The sequence below is a fragment of the Crinia signifera genome, chromosome 12 (genome assembly GCF_055691185.1).
Source record: "Crinia signifera chromosome 12, ASM5569118v1, whole genome shotgun sequence".
In the NCBI taxonomy this organism is placed as follows: domain Eukaryota; kingdom Metazoa; phylum Chordata; class Amphibia; order Anura; family Myobatrachidae; genus Crinia; species Crinia signifera.
This window is the reverse complement of record NC_139228.1, coordinates 17,389,509-17,409,296: the sequence shown is the minus strand read 5'-3', so window position 1 is coordinate 17,409,296 and position 19,788 is coordinate 17,389,509. Positions and strand designations below refer to the sequence as shown.

Sequence of the window (19,788 nt, the reverse complement as noted above, 5' to 3'; positions counted from 1 at the left end):
CTGAATAAGGGCCATTATACGCCTAAAAAACATCTACCTCACTAAAGGATGACATAAACTGTCTTTTACTTATTCATTTTCTTTTTAAATTAAACCTATAAGATATTTGAATTCTAAACTATAGGCTAACCGGTACTTGTGTATTTTTACGGCGCCGCCGCGCGCACACTCTGTCTCTGAAACTTGGCAGCCTGCCAGAAGCTCTGTTTAACTGTGCGGCACGCTCTAGCTCTGTTTAACAGTGCGCGTGCCACTCTAGCTGCAAGCTACGTATTGTCAGCTTACGTTGTCAGCGTAGCGCCGGGCAGCAGCATTGCGCTGCCCAGGCGCTGACAGGTCACTGTGGTACCTGTAGTTCCACAGTGAAATAGGCAGCCCTGCGCACCGCTGACAATGGGGGCATGTAAAAGTGGACACCCCGGGCACACCCCGGCACACCGCTATCAAAGGGGGAGTCCCCCATGCAGACGCTAAATTTAGACGCTTTAGCGTCAGAAAACCGGACTACCTGCTAGCCGCTAACAAGCCGGGGTTTCTGGACTTAGACGCTAAAGCATCTAAATTTAGTTGGGTCTAGGGGTACACTATTGAAACCTGTCCACAGTGCCACTAGTTGATGCAACAGCTGTCGACCATGAAAATCCCACTATCCACGCCAACCCGAAGCGTGGCGAGCGGCAGCAGTAGTACACGTCCCACGACCTTTTCATACCCCCACTATCCACGTCAGAGGCTTTAGCGTCTAAGTCCAGAAACCCTGGCTTGTTAGCGGCTAGCAGTTAGTCGGGTTTCAGACGCTTTAGCGCCTAAGTCCAGAAACCCGGGGTGTCCACTTTTACATGCCCCCGTTGTCAGCGGTGCGCAGGGCTGCCTATTTCACTGTGGAACTACAAGTACCACAGTGACCTGTCAGCGCCTGGGCAGCACAATGCTGCTGCTGCCTGGCGCTACGCTGACAACGTAAGCTGACAATACGTAGCTTACAGCTAGAGCGGCACGCGCACAGTCAGACAGAGCTAGAGCGGCACGCGCACAGTCAGACAGAGCTAGAGCGGCACGCGCACAGGTAAACAGAGCTTCTGGCAGGCTGCCAAGTTTCAGAGACAGAGTGTGCGCGCGGCGGCGCCGTGAAACTACACAAGTACCGGCTAACCATCTCAGAATAGGTTACTGATAATTGTTTCTTTTATATACTGTATATATATATATATATATATATATATATATATATATATATATATATATATATATATACACACTGTTGTGTTTGAGAGGATTTAGTGCCGATATTTTTTTGCTTTAGTATACCTACCCCTTCCTGTCAAGTGACCATTCCATTCCAATTAGAATTAAGGTTAAGGCACAGCATGATATTGCATCAGTACAGATATGGCCATGCTCATCACACCAACAGTCACAGGCGTGACTGCTTTGGTACTGTTAGTTTATCCACGAACGGGCATGTACGTATAGTCGCTCCTGTGGTCCATAGACATGCATTGTATGATTGGGGATGTGACTATTTGTACCAGATTGCAGGTAGTTACTGCCGTGGTGTGTAGGTTTGGGGGACCTTGGACTGGCATCCTTATTCCAAGCATAATAAAAGCTGCTATCATGCTGAGACTCATACAGGTGGAGCCGCACTTATCCAGCCCGCCAACGCCCCGCTTCAGTGCACCATTCGCCAAATCTCACCGAGAATGGGACGCGCGTGCATGAGAGACCGTCTTGGCAAACGGTGTGCCTCTAAGCCCCAAGTCTGTCTGTTACCCAGTTTGTTTTATTAATGTCTACTATTGTAAAGCGCAAAAGAAACTATAAATAAATAATAAGCGCTGCTCAACAGAATAATTATAATACATTCTGCGATCTAACATATAGCAACATTAAGGGGATTAGCATCATTTTTGGGCCAAAACATGGGCCAATCAACTGCGACCAGGTGACCTTATTGGGTCTTTCAGCTTGGATTAGCCCCTCCCACCTACCCAAAGTTTTGTTTTTTCATTAGCTTGCATTTACAGACTGCATATTAAGAAAGGCACTAATATGATGGTATGTCCTGAATACGGTGATACAATTTGTCAGTTTTAGGGATAATCTGGGGGTGCGGGGCCCTTTGGGTTGTTGTGGGTTGGCTGTTTTTGGGGTACCACATTGTAATACTTAAGCTACCACGTTTTTAGTACCAATGTTACACTCCTAGCACATAGTTTCTGCTTCTTATTTTTGTTACACTTTAACCTCTCACTAGTGTGAATTCTTTGGGTGGTTGGCATGTGCTGACTTGGTGTCCCATGCCCTGGACTTGAACCTTAAGCTCGGTACCCCACTGGGCTATATATTGTTAATGATATTGCGTGCTTATCGCCAAGTGTGTACTTCAGTATTGTTAACGATGTGTGCAGTCACGTGTCATTAACAACCCCCTGTTGTCTGTATTTGATGCTGTGTGTCAGTTATCAATTAGAAAAACAATTTCTACAGTATGTGGACAATAAACTGGCTAATCAGAATGAAGGATACAACATTTTATAACTTTAATTGTAGTTTATTTAAAACTTGCATAGAAAAGAGAAGACTGAGGATTGAGAATAGTACATTGTCATTTAAACATATAACTGTTTACATAGGGCAATGCAGTGGTATGGCACAGACTGTAATGTAATAATTGCAGCGTCCTAGAACATTTGTGCCTGTGAAAGTATAACTGGCACTTATGAAACATAAATGTGGGTTACACATTCACCCCAGACCATACTTGTTCTACTGGTTTTCAAGCGACTTGAAAAGGGAGACAGCACCATTATAAAGACTGTTTCTTGCAGTAACATTTTATGACTATACGTCCCTGCAAGGTTTAATGGGATACACAAGTACTGCATATGGAAGGAACAGTATAGTTAAAACATAAAAATACAGAGGTATGATGGGCAGAGGCGGCTCTTCCCCTTTTGGAGGAGGGGGCTGCCGCAATGCGGGCCCTCTCCCTCCACTGCACTCCCCGCACCTGCCTGTCTGGACCAGCACATGCGCAGTTACTTCATACATACTGCACATGCGCTGGCTCAAGCCTCCATGGGCTGCCTTTTGCAGCAGCCCCTGGAGGCTTAATCAGGTTCCCGGGTCCGGCGCATGCGCAGTATCGTCCGCGGTACTGCATATGTGCAGAACCCATTTTGGGTGCTGCCCCGCATTTGCGCACAAAGACACATCCTGGAGGGACGGAACACCTCCCAATGGGATGCCTTGAGTGACCGGCAGGTCAAACTTCCAATAGGAAGTCACTGCCAGTCACATTGAAGGCAGAGCAGTCTCACAGACTGCATCTCGTTTCATTTGCAGAGACAGTGGTGGATTTACCTGGGGGCGGCTGCAGCCCTGCAGCCCATAGGTAAAAACCGCCACTGATGATGGGGCTTATTTGAATGCTAAAATGATGCCCCTTTCATATCGCAGATGCCAGGTCGCACTTGAGATTTGGACACAGGTCCATCTTAGGAGCAACCCGGCATTTGCGCTGTTTGCTGCTCACAGCGACTAGGCTTATTGCTGGGTTGCTGACGTCATCCAAGGGGCGGGGCGGAGCATCAGGAGGGGGATGAGGCAGCACTGAGGTGACATTGCTGCCTCCTTCGTAGAAGTGAACGGGACCCGGGTCGCTCAACCCGGGTTACCCATTTACACTGCCCAGCAACCCGGGTCCCACCCGGTAATGACACTTATTTTCTCCCGGGTCGGATTGCCGGGTTGCTGGACCCAGGATATTCGACATGGCCCTTTCACACCATGGCAATAACTCGGGATCGACCCAGGTTATTTGTGCGGTGTGAAAGCAGTATAAGGAGAAAGGAAAGGAGTAGTGGGGAGGTCTAGAATGGCAGTCCTCTACAGGGGGCGTACAGTGGGGATCGAGCTTTAGTAAGGTAAAAAACCTTGCATACCTCGCACCCAGTCTGCTGATGGTATGCACACTTGCAATACTTGTGGCATTACACACGGGGCGATTTCAGACCATTCTCTAAGCGATTCCGATTAATTTGTCTAGTTTGCTTCGAAAATGCCGCTACATTGTGCAGGGGCCATAGCGATTCGCGTACCCGTGCATCCCAATGGCCGGCAATTAAGATCCAGCGAGCTGGATACATTTAGTTGGAGCGCCGGTCAGGACCAGTGTTCTCACCCGAGAATACTGGTCCTGACAGATCGATTTATCAGATCGCTCAACAAAATCTCCCATGTGTGTGGGCCCTATTAGTCGCAATGTGATGCAACAAAACAACTTCATGAGACTGCACGGATTCAGTTGATATGCGACAATTGTACAGATATGTCCTCATGCACCACTGCTGCAGTTGCACCAAACAGACCCTTGTGCAGCATCTTTCCCGTGAGACTGTTGCATTATGTTTTGCTGAAAATGCGTCCTTGTCACAATGTTAATGCAACTAGGTTGTAACAAGAGACTGCTGATTCATTTAATATGTGATGCTTCTATATCTGTGTGCGACTGAGTTTTTAGATCTTTAGACAAATTTCTACAAAGTAGGGGTCGCTGCTTTTATTCATGCCAGATTCCATTACGCTTCGTACACAGATATACAACGGTCACATATCAAAGTAACCAGCACGGTCTCCTGGCAAGTCCAAAACAACACTGAGTTGTGACTACAACTGGCCATATATTAGTGCCATTTGGGCACCGTTAACCAATTCCGGCGCAATGGGCTAAGAAATGGAGTGACAAATCCCCAAACCTAACCGCCGATTCCAATCCAATGCACTGTCCCGTGCATAATAGATGGGAGACAGAGTTTGCAAGGGCTGTAGGTAAGATTTCTCAGATCCCTCAGCTCTTGCTGGGATCGTATGCGATATATCATATGCATAAGGACCACATACAATATATCGCAGGTGATCCTGCAATCCGGCAAGCTGCCTGGTGGTTCAAGGGGGGTCACGTGCAACTTCTCCCCTCAGAGAAGTCGTATAAGTGTATTTAATATCAAGGTGTTTAAATTGAATTTAACATTAACCTATCTAATTCAGGTTGAGATGCTACTGATAACCGGAATCATTTGTTTGTATTTGATTCTAGGTGAAAATGTAATTCGCTGTTAGAAAGAGTTGTACATTCTACCTGATGGTTAACACAATGATTTTGTTCATGTCGCTTCACAGACCACTTACCTACATTGTATCATTTTATTTCAGACTCCACCGTCTTTTCTTCAGTATGATCAGGACAAGGTGATTGAAGAGTATAAAACGTTGGAAGAAGAACTCCAGAACCTACGTATATATTACAGGTAAAAGCCACAGAACGGTTACTCCTTCACATCAATAATAATAATTGCGGCACCTCTGCTGTCACTTTTATACAAGCATAGCGAACACTTCCTGGAAACGGTATACTCATTACTCTTTCGTAATGTGGTGTCACAAACCGTATGGTGAGGCCATAGCAACATTGGCGGATTCAGGGGGCACCTGGGCACGTACCTCCCTGTCATTCCATTTTGTAGCTGAGGACCAGGGCTTTCCAACAAGCCCAGCCCTGTGTCTCTAGCCCCCCGGGAACCAGAGATATCACCTGGCAAAGCTGTAACGTTTTCCCCATAGGATAATATGGGACCCGTTAATTCCGACCCCAACCCGGTTCCGATGGCTGCCAGAAGCTTGGGGTTAATCTCATTCAATTCCAAATCGCTGGGCCCTCAATATGATACCAGGCTGTTCCATATCGGTCAATCGGTTCCAGAGATATTGCGGGTAAACCAATTTTTTTATTTTTGAAATGTAGTTTCATGGCTGTTCATATTCTTTGAGGGCAGATTACTCTGGAGCCAAACATTCCAGTTTCACAGGACCAAAACCATTCTAAGCCCACTCAAAAGTTCTTCAAAATGATACTTGTCTCATGTAAATGGGTCAGTTGGTTCCGAAGATATAGCCAGTTAAATGAGATAACAGTTTCAAGGGGGGAGGGGTGTTTTTTCTCTCCCCCTCACACCAGAAAATGCAGGGACTAGGCTGGTGTAAAAGGGGCCAACCCGGGAATGCATTTTCTGGTGTGAAAGGAGTATTATTTCAAATAGCCGGGACCTGCAGTGCTCTGAATACAGCCAGGCTTTGCAACTGTCAGTGGCTGTCACTTCTGCCTGTCGGCGGCTGTCCCCCATTTACCGCGAGCATGTATTCCCCCTTGACAATGAGCATGTAATCCCACATGGCAACAAGCATGGAACCCTTGGCAATGAGCATGTAGATAAGCAGCACTTATGTAGCATAATTTTTAATAGGCATTATGGTGTTTGGCATAATACGTAATGGACATAATGCGTGTAACTTAACGTGTAATAGACATTATGGTGTAATGTTTAATGCACACCTTTGGAGCACAATGTCCCTGTTTATGAAGCGTATTGTGAATTTTGACTTAATCTGTGTGGCATTATGTGAAGTTTGGCTCAATCCGTGTGGCATTACGTGAAGTTTGGCTCAAGCCGTGTGGCATTATGTGAATTTTGGCTCAGTCCGTGTGGCATTATGTGAATTTTGACACAATCCATGTGGCATTATGTGAATTTTGACACAATCCATTTGGCATCATGTGTAAGGGGCAAGTATAATGGGGTCTAGTATTTTGTTGCATAATGTGTAGAAGTTGTATATGGCGTGGTACACTACACTCAAGGCCACACACCCTTTTCCGGAGCACGCCTTCGACGCGCGCACAACTACAACCTTCACTTTTGTCGCCCTGGTGGGCCTGCGTACTTTAAATGCCAGGACCTATTTTTAATCCCATTCCCACCCTCTCTCTGCCGCTCTCTTAGCATGTACACTGGCACCACTGACACCGCCCCTCCCCCACCCAACCCCTCTTTTATCATGGTGCCCCCCCTGTCATTTTATCCTATTTTATCAATGTGTACACTGAAAGACATAGATGACCAATTTCCATTGAACCCAGTGTCCTGGACGAAAGATGTTGACGAAAGAGGAACAATCTAGCTACAGTCTATAGACTTTTTTTGAAAGATATCCAAATTGAGCTGCATGCACAGTTGACGAACAATCTTGATGAACAACTGGCGGGTATGCGCATCATCATTTGTCATTCGTCGCATACACATTAAAAGATATTTTGACAATATCATTCAGAAGGGACAAAATTAATTAAATTAATTTTTGGTGTAGACCATACACCATGCTAGTTGCCCTTCTATATACAGTCTCTAACATTAATATCCTTTTGGAGACCTGACCTCCAGAACTGAGTACAGTATTCTAGAGGAGGTTGTACCAATGACCTATACAGCAGCATCATTGCTTCTTTCTTTCTGCTGTTGATTACTCTCCCTGTACAGCCAAGCATCTGACTTGCCTTCCTCATGATGTTGGTACATTGCTTTAGTTCACCTACAATCATAGCCAGACTAAGGGTGGGGCTCAGTGCATACTGTACCCCAGCCCCCCTTTGTCAGGAGCCCCCCTGGCCAGAGAACACTAGCTGTCTATGTAGCAGGAGCACCAGGCAGTCAGAATGCAAGCAGGATAGTATGCAGTGCAGGCCGGGACACAGGATTATTTGGTTTCATGATGTACCAGTAGAGTTTCCTGACCAGAGAAGATATAGGAGGGTGGAGAGAGATGTAGGTGACACCGGGATCCCAGCTTTTCCTCCTCCCCTGGAAGGGGAGTTTAAAACTAATATACACATCCAAACATCCCAACATGACCGGTGTCATCTGCAAAAAGGAATACTTTCCTTTTTATACCATTGCAATGTCTGTAAACAATGATATTGAAAAGCACTGGTCCAAGTATAGATACCTGGGGTACTCCACTGGTAACATTTCTCTCCTTGAATGCATGCCACTTACTACAACTCTGATGTTCTGCAACCTGGATCTTACACATTCAACCATCTTTGAATCCATTCCCAAGCTAGCTACATGATGACAAGACCATCGATTCAGACAGTGGAGCATTCAGGGTCTGAACCTACAGCTTGAACTGCATCTATTATTAGTTCGCCAATTAACACCAAATACGAGTTCATAGTCAGCCCTGATGCATCTTGGATCCTCATTCAATAAGCATAAGGGCTACAGATTCTTATTTATGTCCTATGTAAGATTTTTTTGTAAGATTTTTATTAAGAGATGAAATATATTTAAGGTGGTCCAGGAGAAGTGGTAGAACTCATTTCCGCAGCCACCGATTTCCCCCCCCCCCCCCCCCCCTCCTTCCATTATAGCTAATTCCAGGGGTTTTGACACCCTACTACAAACTACAACATTTGTGCCCTCCCTACCATGCTTTTTAAAGGGAGAGTGGTCTTATAATAGTACGCCCTGTTCAAATTATGCCCCACAGTAGCCCAGTAATTTTCAAACAACACCGCATGTATTGACCCTGATTCATATTACACCAAAAAGTAGTGCCCCTTATTCATGGTATGACACACAGTAGTGCCCCTTATTTAAGTCACGCTACACAGTAGTACTTGGGTTATTTCGGTATTGAATATCACAATTTAAGGCGGTTACCACAATTTAAGATGATTGACCTTCCTAGGCATGCACTTACCATGGGAAGGATGGCTATAGGTAACCAGTACTAGGTCTCCCTTCCCACCAACATCACTGGTCTGCTGTATCGGACATCAGAGAGGTGCATCCTGATACGCCAACTGAAAATTAACTGTATGTAGACCGGGCTGCACTGATCTGATTGGGGATTACCACTGAATTTAATGAAATTAGCAGATTTTCCCCGGGGCTCCTCAATTTCAGCTACTACGGCCCCACACATTTTTAATGCAACATGGTAGTCTCTGTGATTGCAGCTGCTTTTTGGCCATTATCCCCTCAGTATCTTCAGCCAAGACAATGAGATGAACCTAGGAAATCAGGGGAAAAAAATGGCCCAACAGGCATGGGAAATCAGCCAAAATGTGTCAGACGGTTCATATGGAGTTCAGCTAGCTGCACCTATGTAAGAATCAGGCAGTCCTTTTCAATAGCCTGTTTTATTACTCATAACACTGTGAATGAATATATATCTTTTTTTTTTTTATATAACTGTAACCTGACATTCAAGTTTATCCTGTTAGAGGATTTACTCGGATCACCAGGTGCAGATGTACTTCCTCTGCATACAGTTATTTAGGGCCATTTATATACTACATTGTATTGTTTTTTTTATACAATTGGGGAAACGGGCAGCTTTCTGACTGGGCGATGACAATGGACAATGGAACTGAATTTTGGCCACGTGCCGTAGATGGTCATGTTAAGTAGTCCAATTGAGGCTTCACATTGACAGTTACTGCTCAAAGCCTTAAAGGGACTGCATCATCACCAAGGAAGCACATTATAAGTAAAAACATGCTGAGCTCGGCCAAGTCTCACAGGACCTGGTACGTGAGCTTGGGGTATTTTGCGCAACGAGATCAACAGTGTCTGAGGATACCACTGTGCAGTTGGACAATTACTAAATCAAATGGTGCCTTTAATTAAGTACACAGGTATTGTGTCATAGACATATTGGGGGAAATTTACTAAGAATACGAATACAAAAAATCGTATTAGTATTCTTAATACGAATGAATACGACTGGTGTAGTCTTATTTTCATTCGTATTCCGGAGGATAATTTACGGTACTTGTGTATTATCTGGGCGCCCAATTTTATCATTGCATGCCACTACTTAAGGCATGCGATGCGATTTTTAATTGTAAAGACCAGATTTTTAATTGTATAGTCACCCATGGGCTATTCCATACCTACACTATCCAAGTACGCATGGAGTTGGTTTTATATAGTGTGGCAAGCGCAGCGAGCCACTGCGCCTAAAGCGTGGCGAGCGGACGCGGATTACTTTACATGTATTCTGCGTCCCCTCGCGGGGCTCGCTGAACTCGCCACACTATATAAAATCAACTCCATGCGTAGTTGGATAGTGGGGGTATGAAATCACCCATGGGTGACTATACAAATAAAAATTGGGTCTTTACAATGAAAAATCGCATGAATTGTATGCCACTATATTGCATGCGATGCAATGAAAAAATCGGGCGCCCAGATATTACACAAGTACCTAATTTACTGATTCGTATTATCCAATGGCATATTGATTCGTATTTTTCTGATACGAATTCGTATTTTTAAATACAAGTTCGTATTTTTAAATACAAATTCGTATGTTAAAATACAAATTTGTATTGGTTTTATCTTGCATGGATCAGTCAGATCCGTGCAGGCTGCAGTAAAAAAAAAAAGGTAAAAATAAATAATTTTAAACGTGTGTATGTGCGCTTAGTGGCCTTTTATAAGTCACACATTTGTGATTTTGATCAGCTGGGGGGTTATTTTCTGATTCTTTCCTCATGTGTAAAATTCTAAGATGTGAAATACACTTCCAAATCAAGGTGTATTTTTTGGGCGTATTTTTTTTTTTACGATTCGTATGCGATTTCGATTCGTATTCGTATTTTTTACAAATACGAATTGTTAGTAAATTACTAAAGTACATTGTTTTCATGTTAAAAATAGGCGTATTCTGTCAATGTCATATTCATTCGTATTCAAAAATACGAATACGCCATGTATACACCATGAATACGAATACACATCACCATATTTTCAGGATAGTAAAATACGAATATGCATAAAAAAAAAAACGTATTTTGCTGTACGAATACTAATTTTTTATACGATTTTACCTTCGTAAATTTCCCCCATTAGCCAAATTAATTTAGAGGGTTTATTTATAGGTATTACATACAAAAATATTGAGCATTACATCTACCAATCAGCATGCTGACAGTCATTCACTGTCTGGCTACTGGCTGGGAAGCAGGAAGAGAATGCAGCCTGGCTGTTCTGATTCGCTACTGCCTCCCAAGAATGTAAGGAGGCAAATGCTCACAGCCCAATCTGCCCCTGCTTGAAGGCCCCTAGAATTGGGGGGGGGGGGGGGGGCTTGGGCAGATTCCCATTAAGCCTATACGTTAGGATGGCCCTGCCTCTGTGATCTCGATTACAATGATTGACGGGAAGTGACCACTTGGTGGTGTTACGGAATGTTTATGGGGGAGTAGATAGGAAAATGCAGGTGCATCATGGTGTATCTGCTGATGGGCACAAGCTCGTAAAAATATGACCTCTGGGTCGTTTCTGCTGTGCCCATTCTGCATCGCCATAGACCAACCCTTACCCAGTTTGTTGCGTACAGGCTGTGAATGTGTACGCAATTATGAATGAGCTTAGTGAGCGTCTCTTTTCATTCTTGGGCTGCAGATACTCCTGCAAACATTAGCAGCACCGTAGTCTAGAAGATCACAATTGCATTTGCATACAAACATGAATTGGGTTCTTTGTGCAAACAGAATCTGAATATCACAGTTAAACACCATATTAATTGCTATTTCATCTGGTCCGTTGTGTTTTATGTGAAACTATCTTTTTACCATTTAACTTTGTGCTTTCATATGATTGTAGTACAGTATGCAGTAAAGCCACATTCCTCTTACCTTTTCATTGTACAATTTGAACGGATGTTAAATGAAGAGTTAATGATCTCACTTCCAAGCCTTGAGATAAGAGCATTTGTAATGGGTAGGTGAGAGCGGGTTTCAGTCTGAGTCCTGAGTCCTACGTGTGGAGAACGTCACTGTTCCACCTACTTCCTGCTATTATATGACAGGAACACAGTTAAAAGATCTCTCTTACAGCAGGAGTGGCCAAGTTCTGCCACGTTTTGTCATCCATAAAATTAAATTGTTTTCCACATGACTCAAATGATGCATTTCATTAAAAATATTTCAGGATTTATAATATACCTTATCCCATCTGTAGCTGTGTGATCCAATCATCCAGAGAAGTGGAAAGCTGATCTGGAGCTTGGGTCTTAGGACCTTCTCTAAAAGTAGAAGGGGTCCATTTCTGCCCATTTCTTCTTCGCCATATGGCCCTAGAGAGGAGAAAATCTTCTGGTCCCTCTCCACCTAAGCTAAGGTAGACCCCTTGAAAACCAGACCCCCTAGGGAACAGCGGTTTACAGACATCCCAACGCACAGGCTTTCTCCCCAGGGCTGGCTGGTGCTTCTTCCAAAGGAATAGATTATTTAACTCTCCCCTAAGGATACAGCCCCAGAAAACTTGAATAGAAGGCGAACACCCCATTCGGCTGGGAATATAAAATGTTATCCTTGCCCTGGTCAGAAGGCTAGGGCAAAGGAAAATATTGCTTCATGGGTGTGGCTCCACCATGTGCACATAGCAGTCGGCTTCAGGTAGCCAGCCATTTGGCCACGGGACCAGGTGATGGCCCATTGCCTACCGAGGGCAAATATATGCCCACCAGCATACATAGGCATCCACACCGGGCTTAAGTCAAATAATACCTGTGTAGTCTGATCTAGAACCACCCTATCTTTGTGTTCTGATCCTATGTCTCTTTTTCATGTATTACTTAATTTGAGTCTTCCAATGTCACATTGGAAGGAGCCACTATGCTATTTTTGCTCTTTTCATTTTAGAATTCCTAAAACCAGTTCCAGGATTGTGAATTTATGGGGGTATTTATTTGTCAAGCCAAGGAAATATTATTGTATTTATCCAGTACACATATGGGAGCAAATGGTACCTGTGAGATATCCGGGCTGCCGATTTTTTCCGAAATCGTGGGCATCGCGTCGGTCGTGGCCGTTATAAGGAGCCGCGACGCGATGCCCACGATTTCCCATAGACAGTAATGTTAAAAGACACGATGGACTCGATTTCCGACCCGATTTCCCATAGACAGTAATGTTAAAAGACGCGATGGACCCGAATTCCCATAGACAGCAATGTTAAAATAAAATAACAATGTGAAATTGGCCAATATGGCCATTTCACATTGGATATGTTTTAAAAAAAAATGTTTCATGGCCCCCCACCACCGTTAACGCCACCCCGCTATTGACGCCAACCCGAAGCGTGGCGAGCGCAGCGAGCCCGCGAGGGGCGGCGGTACGCGTCCTCCGACCTTTTCATGCCCTACTATCCACTAGGGCGTGGAGTGAGAATAGAATAGTGTGGCGAGCGCAGCGAGCCACCGATCCCGAAGCGTGGCGAGCGGACGCGGACACCTTCACAAGTATCCGCGTGCCCTTGCGGGCTTCACAGGTGTCTGCGTCCCCTCGCGGGGCTCGCTGCGCTCGCCACACTATTCTATTCTCACTACACGCCCTAGTGGATAGTAGGGCATGAAAAGGTCGGAGGACGCGTACCGCCGCCCCTCGCGGGCTCGCTGCGCTCGCCACGCTTCGGGTTGGCGTCAATAGCGGGGTGGCGTTAACAGTGGTGGGGGGCCATGAAACATTTTTTTAAAAAACATATTGGCCAATTTCACATTGTCATTTTATTTTAACATTGCTGTCTATGGGAAATCGGGTCCATCGCGTCTTTTAACATTACTGTCTATGGGAAATCGGGTCCATCGTGTCTTTTAACATTACTGTCTATGGGAAATCGTGGGCATCGCGTCGCGGCCCCTTATAACGGCCACGACCGACGCGATGCCCCCGATTTGGGGCTAAATCGCGGGCATCGAGTCGGTCGGGTGTCCTTAAGTTAACCAAACTTAAGGACAAAATCGGCAGCCCGGATAACTCACAAGTACCGAGCAAATAAACTAACTGGCCGACAGGCAATAATGCTGTACTAGTCACTGTAGGTCTGTGTTCTCCAGGGGAGGAAAGTATTGCACCTCTGTTTTTATTTATTTATTTAATTAAATTGGAGAAAGAAAGCTTTTTTAAACTTTGATCTTAGTAATAGAACTGATGGTTACCTTAATGCAGGGGTCAGGGAACATTTTTACCTTTCACCCCAAAATATATTTAGACACACCAATGTTATCCCCTTGATTTGAAAGGAAGGAATACAAATATAAATGTAATACGAACTGTACCCCCAGAAATTGAGGATATATCCTGCTAGTACAATACACAGGCTGGCAGCAATTGATGAGGATTACCATGTATGGCTGTGTGTGGTTCAAAATTTGTACCACATACAGCCATACATTGTAATCATCGTCATCATCAATGGCTGCCAGGCTGTGTGTGGTACAGCCATTGGTAATGTCACGAAGCGTGGCGAGCGCAGCGCGCCCCGCGAGGCGACACGGATACCTTCACAGGTATACGCGTCCCCTCGCGGGCTTCACAGGTGTCCGCGTCCGCTCGCCACGCTTCGGGCTCGGTGGCTCGCTGCGCTCGCCACAGTTTCTATTCTCAACTCCACGCCGACGTGGATAGTGGGGATATGAAAAGGTCATAGGACGCGTACCGCCGCCCCTCGCGGGCTCGCTGCGCTCGCCACGCTTCGGGTTTGCGTTGATAGTGGGGGTGGTACAGCCTCAAAAATGACATTTGGGGGCCATTGAACATGTTTGATACTAATTTCAATGCATTTGGATGCTTTTCTGTTAAAAAACGCATGCAATTTTGTAAAAAATGGTTAAAAAACTGCAAAAATCGCATCCAATCGCATGCCACTATATATGGCATGCGTTGGGAGCCGTGATAATCCACAAGTACCAAAGGGGGTAAGAGCACGACTTTGTGGAACCCTAATTTTGATCAACTGTGGTTATCCCTCTACTATTACTAGATGATCTATGTTAGATCGCAACCTACAGCATCAATTTATAAATGTACAATAATAGGATATTTCGAGCCATCTCCATTCATATTGTTAGGAATCATTTACTATATATAAAAACACCTCTGATTGTGCAGTATGTTAGGTCAAAGTTTATCATGTCCATGTGCATCAAGTCAACATGAGAATGACAACCCTGGTTGAATTTTTAACATATGCAGCATGTGGACACTGACCATGTCAACATTCATCATGTCTACATTTATGATCGAATGTCAACCAAAAATCCCAGTGGTAACTTACCTGATCGCGGAAGCTGCAGTTGCTTGACCGCCAAAAATAGGTGTGGCCTACTTCAAAGGGAGTGACCACTCAAGGGGTGTGTTCTGTGTTCTCCCAGAAATGCAGGCTGCCCCCCGCCCCCCCCCCTACCCGCACACACACACACTGCAGCACCCACCTCCTGTCTGCAGAGGAGCCTTTGGTGTGACCCCTTTTGCAACACCTAACCCCATGTAGGCCCCATAATGCTTTCTAAAGCCTCTACGCAGTCTACGCCCTATCCCATGTCATTGCCTAGATATGGAATACAGACAAACTCTGACAGTTGGTGGATTTTTAGTTTGAATCATTAGTAACAGGCACAAGGAGAGAGGAAAGATAAAACTGCTTTAAAAAAAAATAAAGTTCTTTAGCATATCTGTGTGATAACAGGTGAAACACCTTTACTGCCATTAAATATTTACCAAGACTTGGCTGTAGGGCGGGTGCTGTGCAGTCCTGAGTGTGGAGCCATTGATAAGGTATCAGGGAGAAGGGCCCGGTAAATGATTAGCCAGTAAGGGCGCACATTCCTTTTAAGTCTCTCTTCTTCCCTGAACATAACCTGAAATGAGACTGCCGGGAATATAGCTCTGTTCTCATTTCACAAGAGCGGACAGAGAGAAGTGCTAGCAGCAAGGGGAATGTGGTAATGCAAATGTGATGTAATCGCAAGAGTGACATAAAGAATTCAATCATTGACTTGATGCTTTCAAAGTGGCTATGTGAGATTTGTTGTTTTTTTTAAACCAAGCTGGGGGGAAGCGATGGCATGCTAGTGTACAATATACCGCACACGTCGCCTGTTTCTATTATTGCATCATCCCGATTCTGACAGTAGGGACAGACTTCAGTACTTCAGTAACCGGATTGTTGCAGCACATAAAAAAAAAAAAAATGATTATCTGCAAATACTTTGTTTGCCAAAAGGAGTCACAGATGTTTTATAAAAAACATCCGCTTATCTTATACAATCCCGAGGGGTAATAGCATCGCTGCTGTGTCTTCGGGCTCATTCTGACAGTTGTGGAGATTGCAGCATCGGCCATATGAGCAATCCTTAGGCCACTCCGATTGGTTGCCTCGCCTGGGCTGCAGTGGCCAATAAAATCTGTGTCGGAAGACGCAGACATTAGGGCTTTTTTTGGTTCACTCACAAAGGCAAATTCACTCTCTAATGGATGAAACCATGTGCACTGCAGGTGGGGCTGATGTAACATGTGCAGAGGTGTTATATTGTTTAAGTGCAGGGTAAATACTGGCTGTTTTATTTTTACACTGCAATATAGTTGTTAGTTTGAAGTACAAAACCCACCAAATCTAACTCTCTCTGCACATGTTACATCTGCCTCACCTGCAGTGCGTCTGGTTTTGTCCATGAGAGAGTGAATTTGCTTTTGCAAGTGAACCAGAATAACCCTCATTGGCCTAAATTTTAAAAACCATATAATTTAATAATGGCATTTAGACATAAATGCACATACAGTTTAAAAATAAAAAGCACAGGCACCTAAATTACTTTGCTACTTAGGGGGGTATTCAATCTTTGGGTCACGGCAGACGAGCTTGCTCGCCTGCCGTGACCCAGTCCCGTTCTCGGTCAGCTCGACCGAGAACATGCAGGCGGGATTCAATGTCCCGCCTGCAGCGGGACGAGAAGGGTGCGTGGCCGCGAGTTGCGGCCGGGAAGTGACGAGCTGCAGCCGGCAGCTCGTCACTTCCCGGCTGTTCTCGGCAGAACGAGCCCGACAGCTAGAGATGTCGGGCTCGTTCTGCCAGGAAACCCTGTTCAATGCTGTCGGGGAAGACAGCATTGAATAGGGCCCATCGAGCATCTCCCCCACGGGAGATGCTCGACGGCGATTGAATATCCCCCTTAGAGTGGAGGATCCATTCCTAGCATAAGTCTTTGCATGTAAGTGTCCAAATTTGGACATCCATGGCGGTAATTATACACCAACCTCTCCAAATTAGAGTGTTTTTTTCCGGATGCTTACATGCAAAGACTTATGGCGGTATACTAGGAATGGATCCTCCACTCTAAGTAGCAAAGTCATTTAGGTGCCTGTGCTTTATATTTTTAAACTGTATGTGCATTTATGTCTAAATGTCATTATTAAATTATATGTTTTTTAAATGTATTACTGCTTAGCGCTACTATTTTTTTGTATTTCTGTTTTTTGTTTAAGGGATTCTCATTCCCTTATTAGTAGCAGCTTCACATAACATCCCACCACAGCGCCCCATTGTGTTGTTTACAACAACATCCATATAAGGCTAGCACTCCCAGGACATGGGAATGACTATTCCATTTCTGGGACGCTGACCCCTCTCCTCCCCTTGTCAATCGGGCTGTGGCCCTGAGGAACTGGATATGACCGCGCAGGACCTGTTATGCATGTTTGCAGATCGGGTCCTGCGCAGTCCACCATCCATAAGTGCTATACGCAAAACATCAGGTCAACATACAACCCTGAATCAGGTCCTTAATATTTATCTAGAAAGCAGCTCTGCTTTGATATATATAATTACCAATGGCAGCTCCAGGGGTGGGCTGCAGCACTGTTCAAAATTCAAATAGGGAAACCACACCAACTGGAGTCAGTTGAGCTGTGACCCCCCCCCCCCCCGAATCTACCACTGATAATTACCGTGTTTAAACCATGAATGAATCACAAGGCTGTGGAGCCATACTGATGACCGTGTGGCAGTTTGAGTGTGTGTGTGTGTGCCCTTTCTTTTGCTCAGTGTATGGTGTTTCCAATGAAAACCTACCGCTAGAACTGGTGCCAAATGCAAGTTCTTTGCAGACAAAGGGCCTTGTTCTGGTCCGTTCGCAAGTGTGCGGGCAGGGGAGGGGGCGTGGGATGGCGGCCCAGGCCATTTGCATATGGGAAAATGCATTTCATTATCGTTGCCATGAGAACGATGGACGCTCTCATGCAAATGCCCCAATGGGGGGGCGGCAGCTGACATCACCGGATGTCAGCTGCACGCCCACTTCCTCCCAAGCATCCACGCATCTGTAAGTGACTTGAGTCACTTTTATATTTGTGCACCTGTGTCGCCGACCATCGAATGATGTGGGTGGATCCCACTAGGCTGCGGATGGATGTTACTGTGTAACATCCATTCGCAAGACCTGCGAGGTAAACGCCCTTACGAATGGTTGGCATCAAGGCGGGGTCCACCAAACCCCGCCTTGCGAATCAACCAGAATAACCCCAAGGTACTTGAGTCTGCTTGGAGTACGTGTGACAATGCAGGGATTTTGGAAGGAGTCAACCAAAGAGGCTCAACGATGACTCAACGCGACATGTACCATGGCCAATATACCTCTTGGTAGCCATTACTATGCACTCTTCCACACAGAAAGGAACACCCCTATAAATGTGTTTTCTTCACCCCTGAATCTCATTCCCTAGAATCTTGTTTCTGTACTGGTGGAAGACATCAGGGGATCATTTTGCTATGAATTGCATCATTCTGGGCCCGGAAGTTAAACGCTGGTCAGGTCTCCCGGGTGCATAATGGAACTCCTGATATATCAGAAGTCTTCCAGACAATGCAAGAGTGTCACAGGCCCGCTGTGGAGGAATGGAAGCTGAGGTATAGCTACAATTAGTATTTTAGGTATATTTTGTTGATAGGCATAACCAGGATAATTGTTGGCCAAAGGCGACTTATAGGTAGAGTGTGCAAGTACCTGTCTTTTTTTTGGTGTTCTCCGTTGCTTCCAGAATTGCAGTAGCTGAAACTTTTCTAAGGAGAGAGAACACCATGGAGAACTACAGTGTGTGCTATATTGGAGGGATGATATTGAGTGAATGTGGAAAGCCAGAGGCAGGAGCTGGTTGTGTAAGACAAAAGAGCAATAAAGGACAGCACGTACAATTCTATACATCACTCCTCTCAGACTTTGGTACCCAGTACAGTGTTTACATTTCATTAGCCAAAACCCAGTGAGACAGGCCATCAATATTCAGCTTGGGATCGCTTTCCGTTCCATCTGCATAAAGTGATGCGTCACTGTGCAATACATAGCGCTGACAGGAAGTGACAGCGTATATCTGATCATTGTCATATGAGAGCTCTATAAAGCGTCAATGTGGTTTTACAGTGATTACAGTCTAAATATGATCAAAGGTGATGTTGCCCATAGCAACCACTCATTTTCTGTCTTTCATTTTCTAGGATGCAATAGAGAACTGACCACTATTACCTCTTTGCATTTTTTTAGAAGCTTAAGTAAATTTACCTCCTACTGTCAGGGTCGTTTTAACAGCATTGTAGGCCCCAGGCAAAGCAGTGCATGTGGGGCTCCTACACACCCTTTCATTGTAAACAACAACAAAAAATTATCATAAATTGCCCCACCCTTGGTCCCTCGACATCTGTCCACTTGCTTCCATGCATTAAATGGCAGTCAGCGCTCTGATTGGTGCATAGCTCCAGTCATCCCACCAATCAGCATGCTTACAGACATTCCCTGTCTGTGAGGGCTGGGAAGCAGGAAGAGAATACTGCCTGGTCTCTGTATGTGATTCAAAATCAGAGCGACCAGGCAGCATACTCTACTGCCTCCTAAGAGGTTAAGGAGGCAGATGCCCCCAACCCAAATTGCCCCAGCTTGAAGACCCCCAGAATTAGTGGGCCCTAGGGCAGCTGCCCACTGAGCCCAAATAATAAGATGGCTCTGCCTACTGTAAGTTGTATTTGTTGCTATAACGTAGCAACCCAGGAGAAAATTAAATTAGGGTGGTGATCCAGTAGGAAATTTGTAGTAAGGTTGAATGTGAGC

The 19,788-nt window shown here is 45.1% G+C and overlaps 1 protein-coding gene across 1 annotated transcript in view; it reads left to right on the top strand.

The window, feature by feature from the left end:
• Nucleotides 1–19,788, top strand: part of MIPOL1 (mirror-image polydactyly 1) — a 308,085-nt gene that overhangs the window by 232,868 nt on the left and 55,429 nt on the right. The window contains exon 9 of the mRNA XM_083166788.1: nt 5,218–5,312. Within this exon, the coding sequence (XP_083022914.1) occupies nt 5,218–5,312 (95 nt within the window). The remainder of the gene's footprint in view (nt 1–5,217; nt 5,313–19,788) is intronic.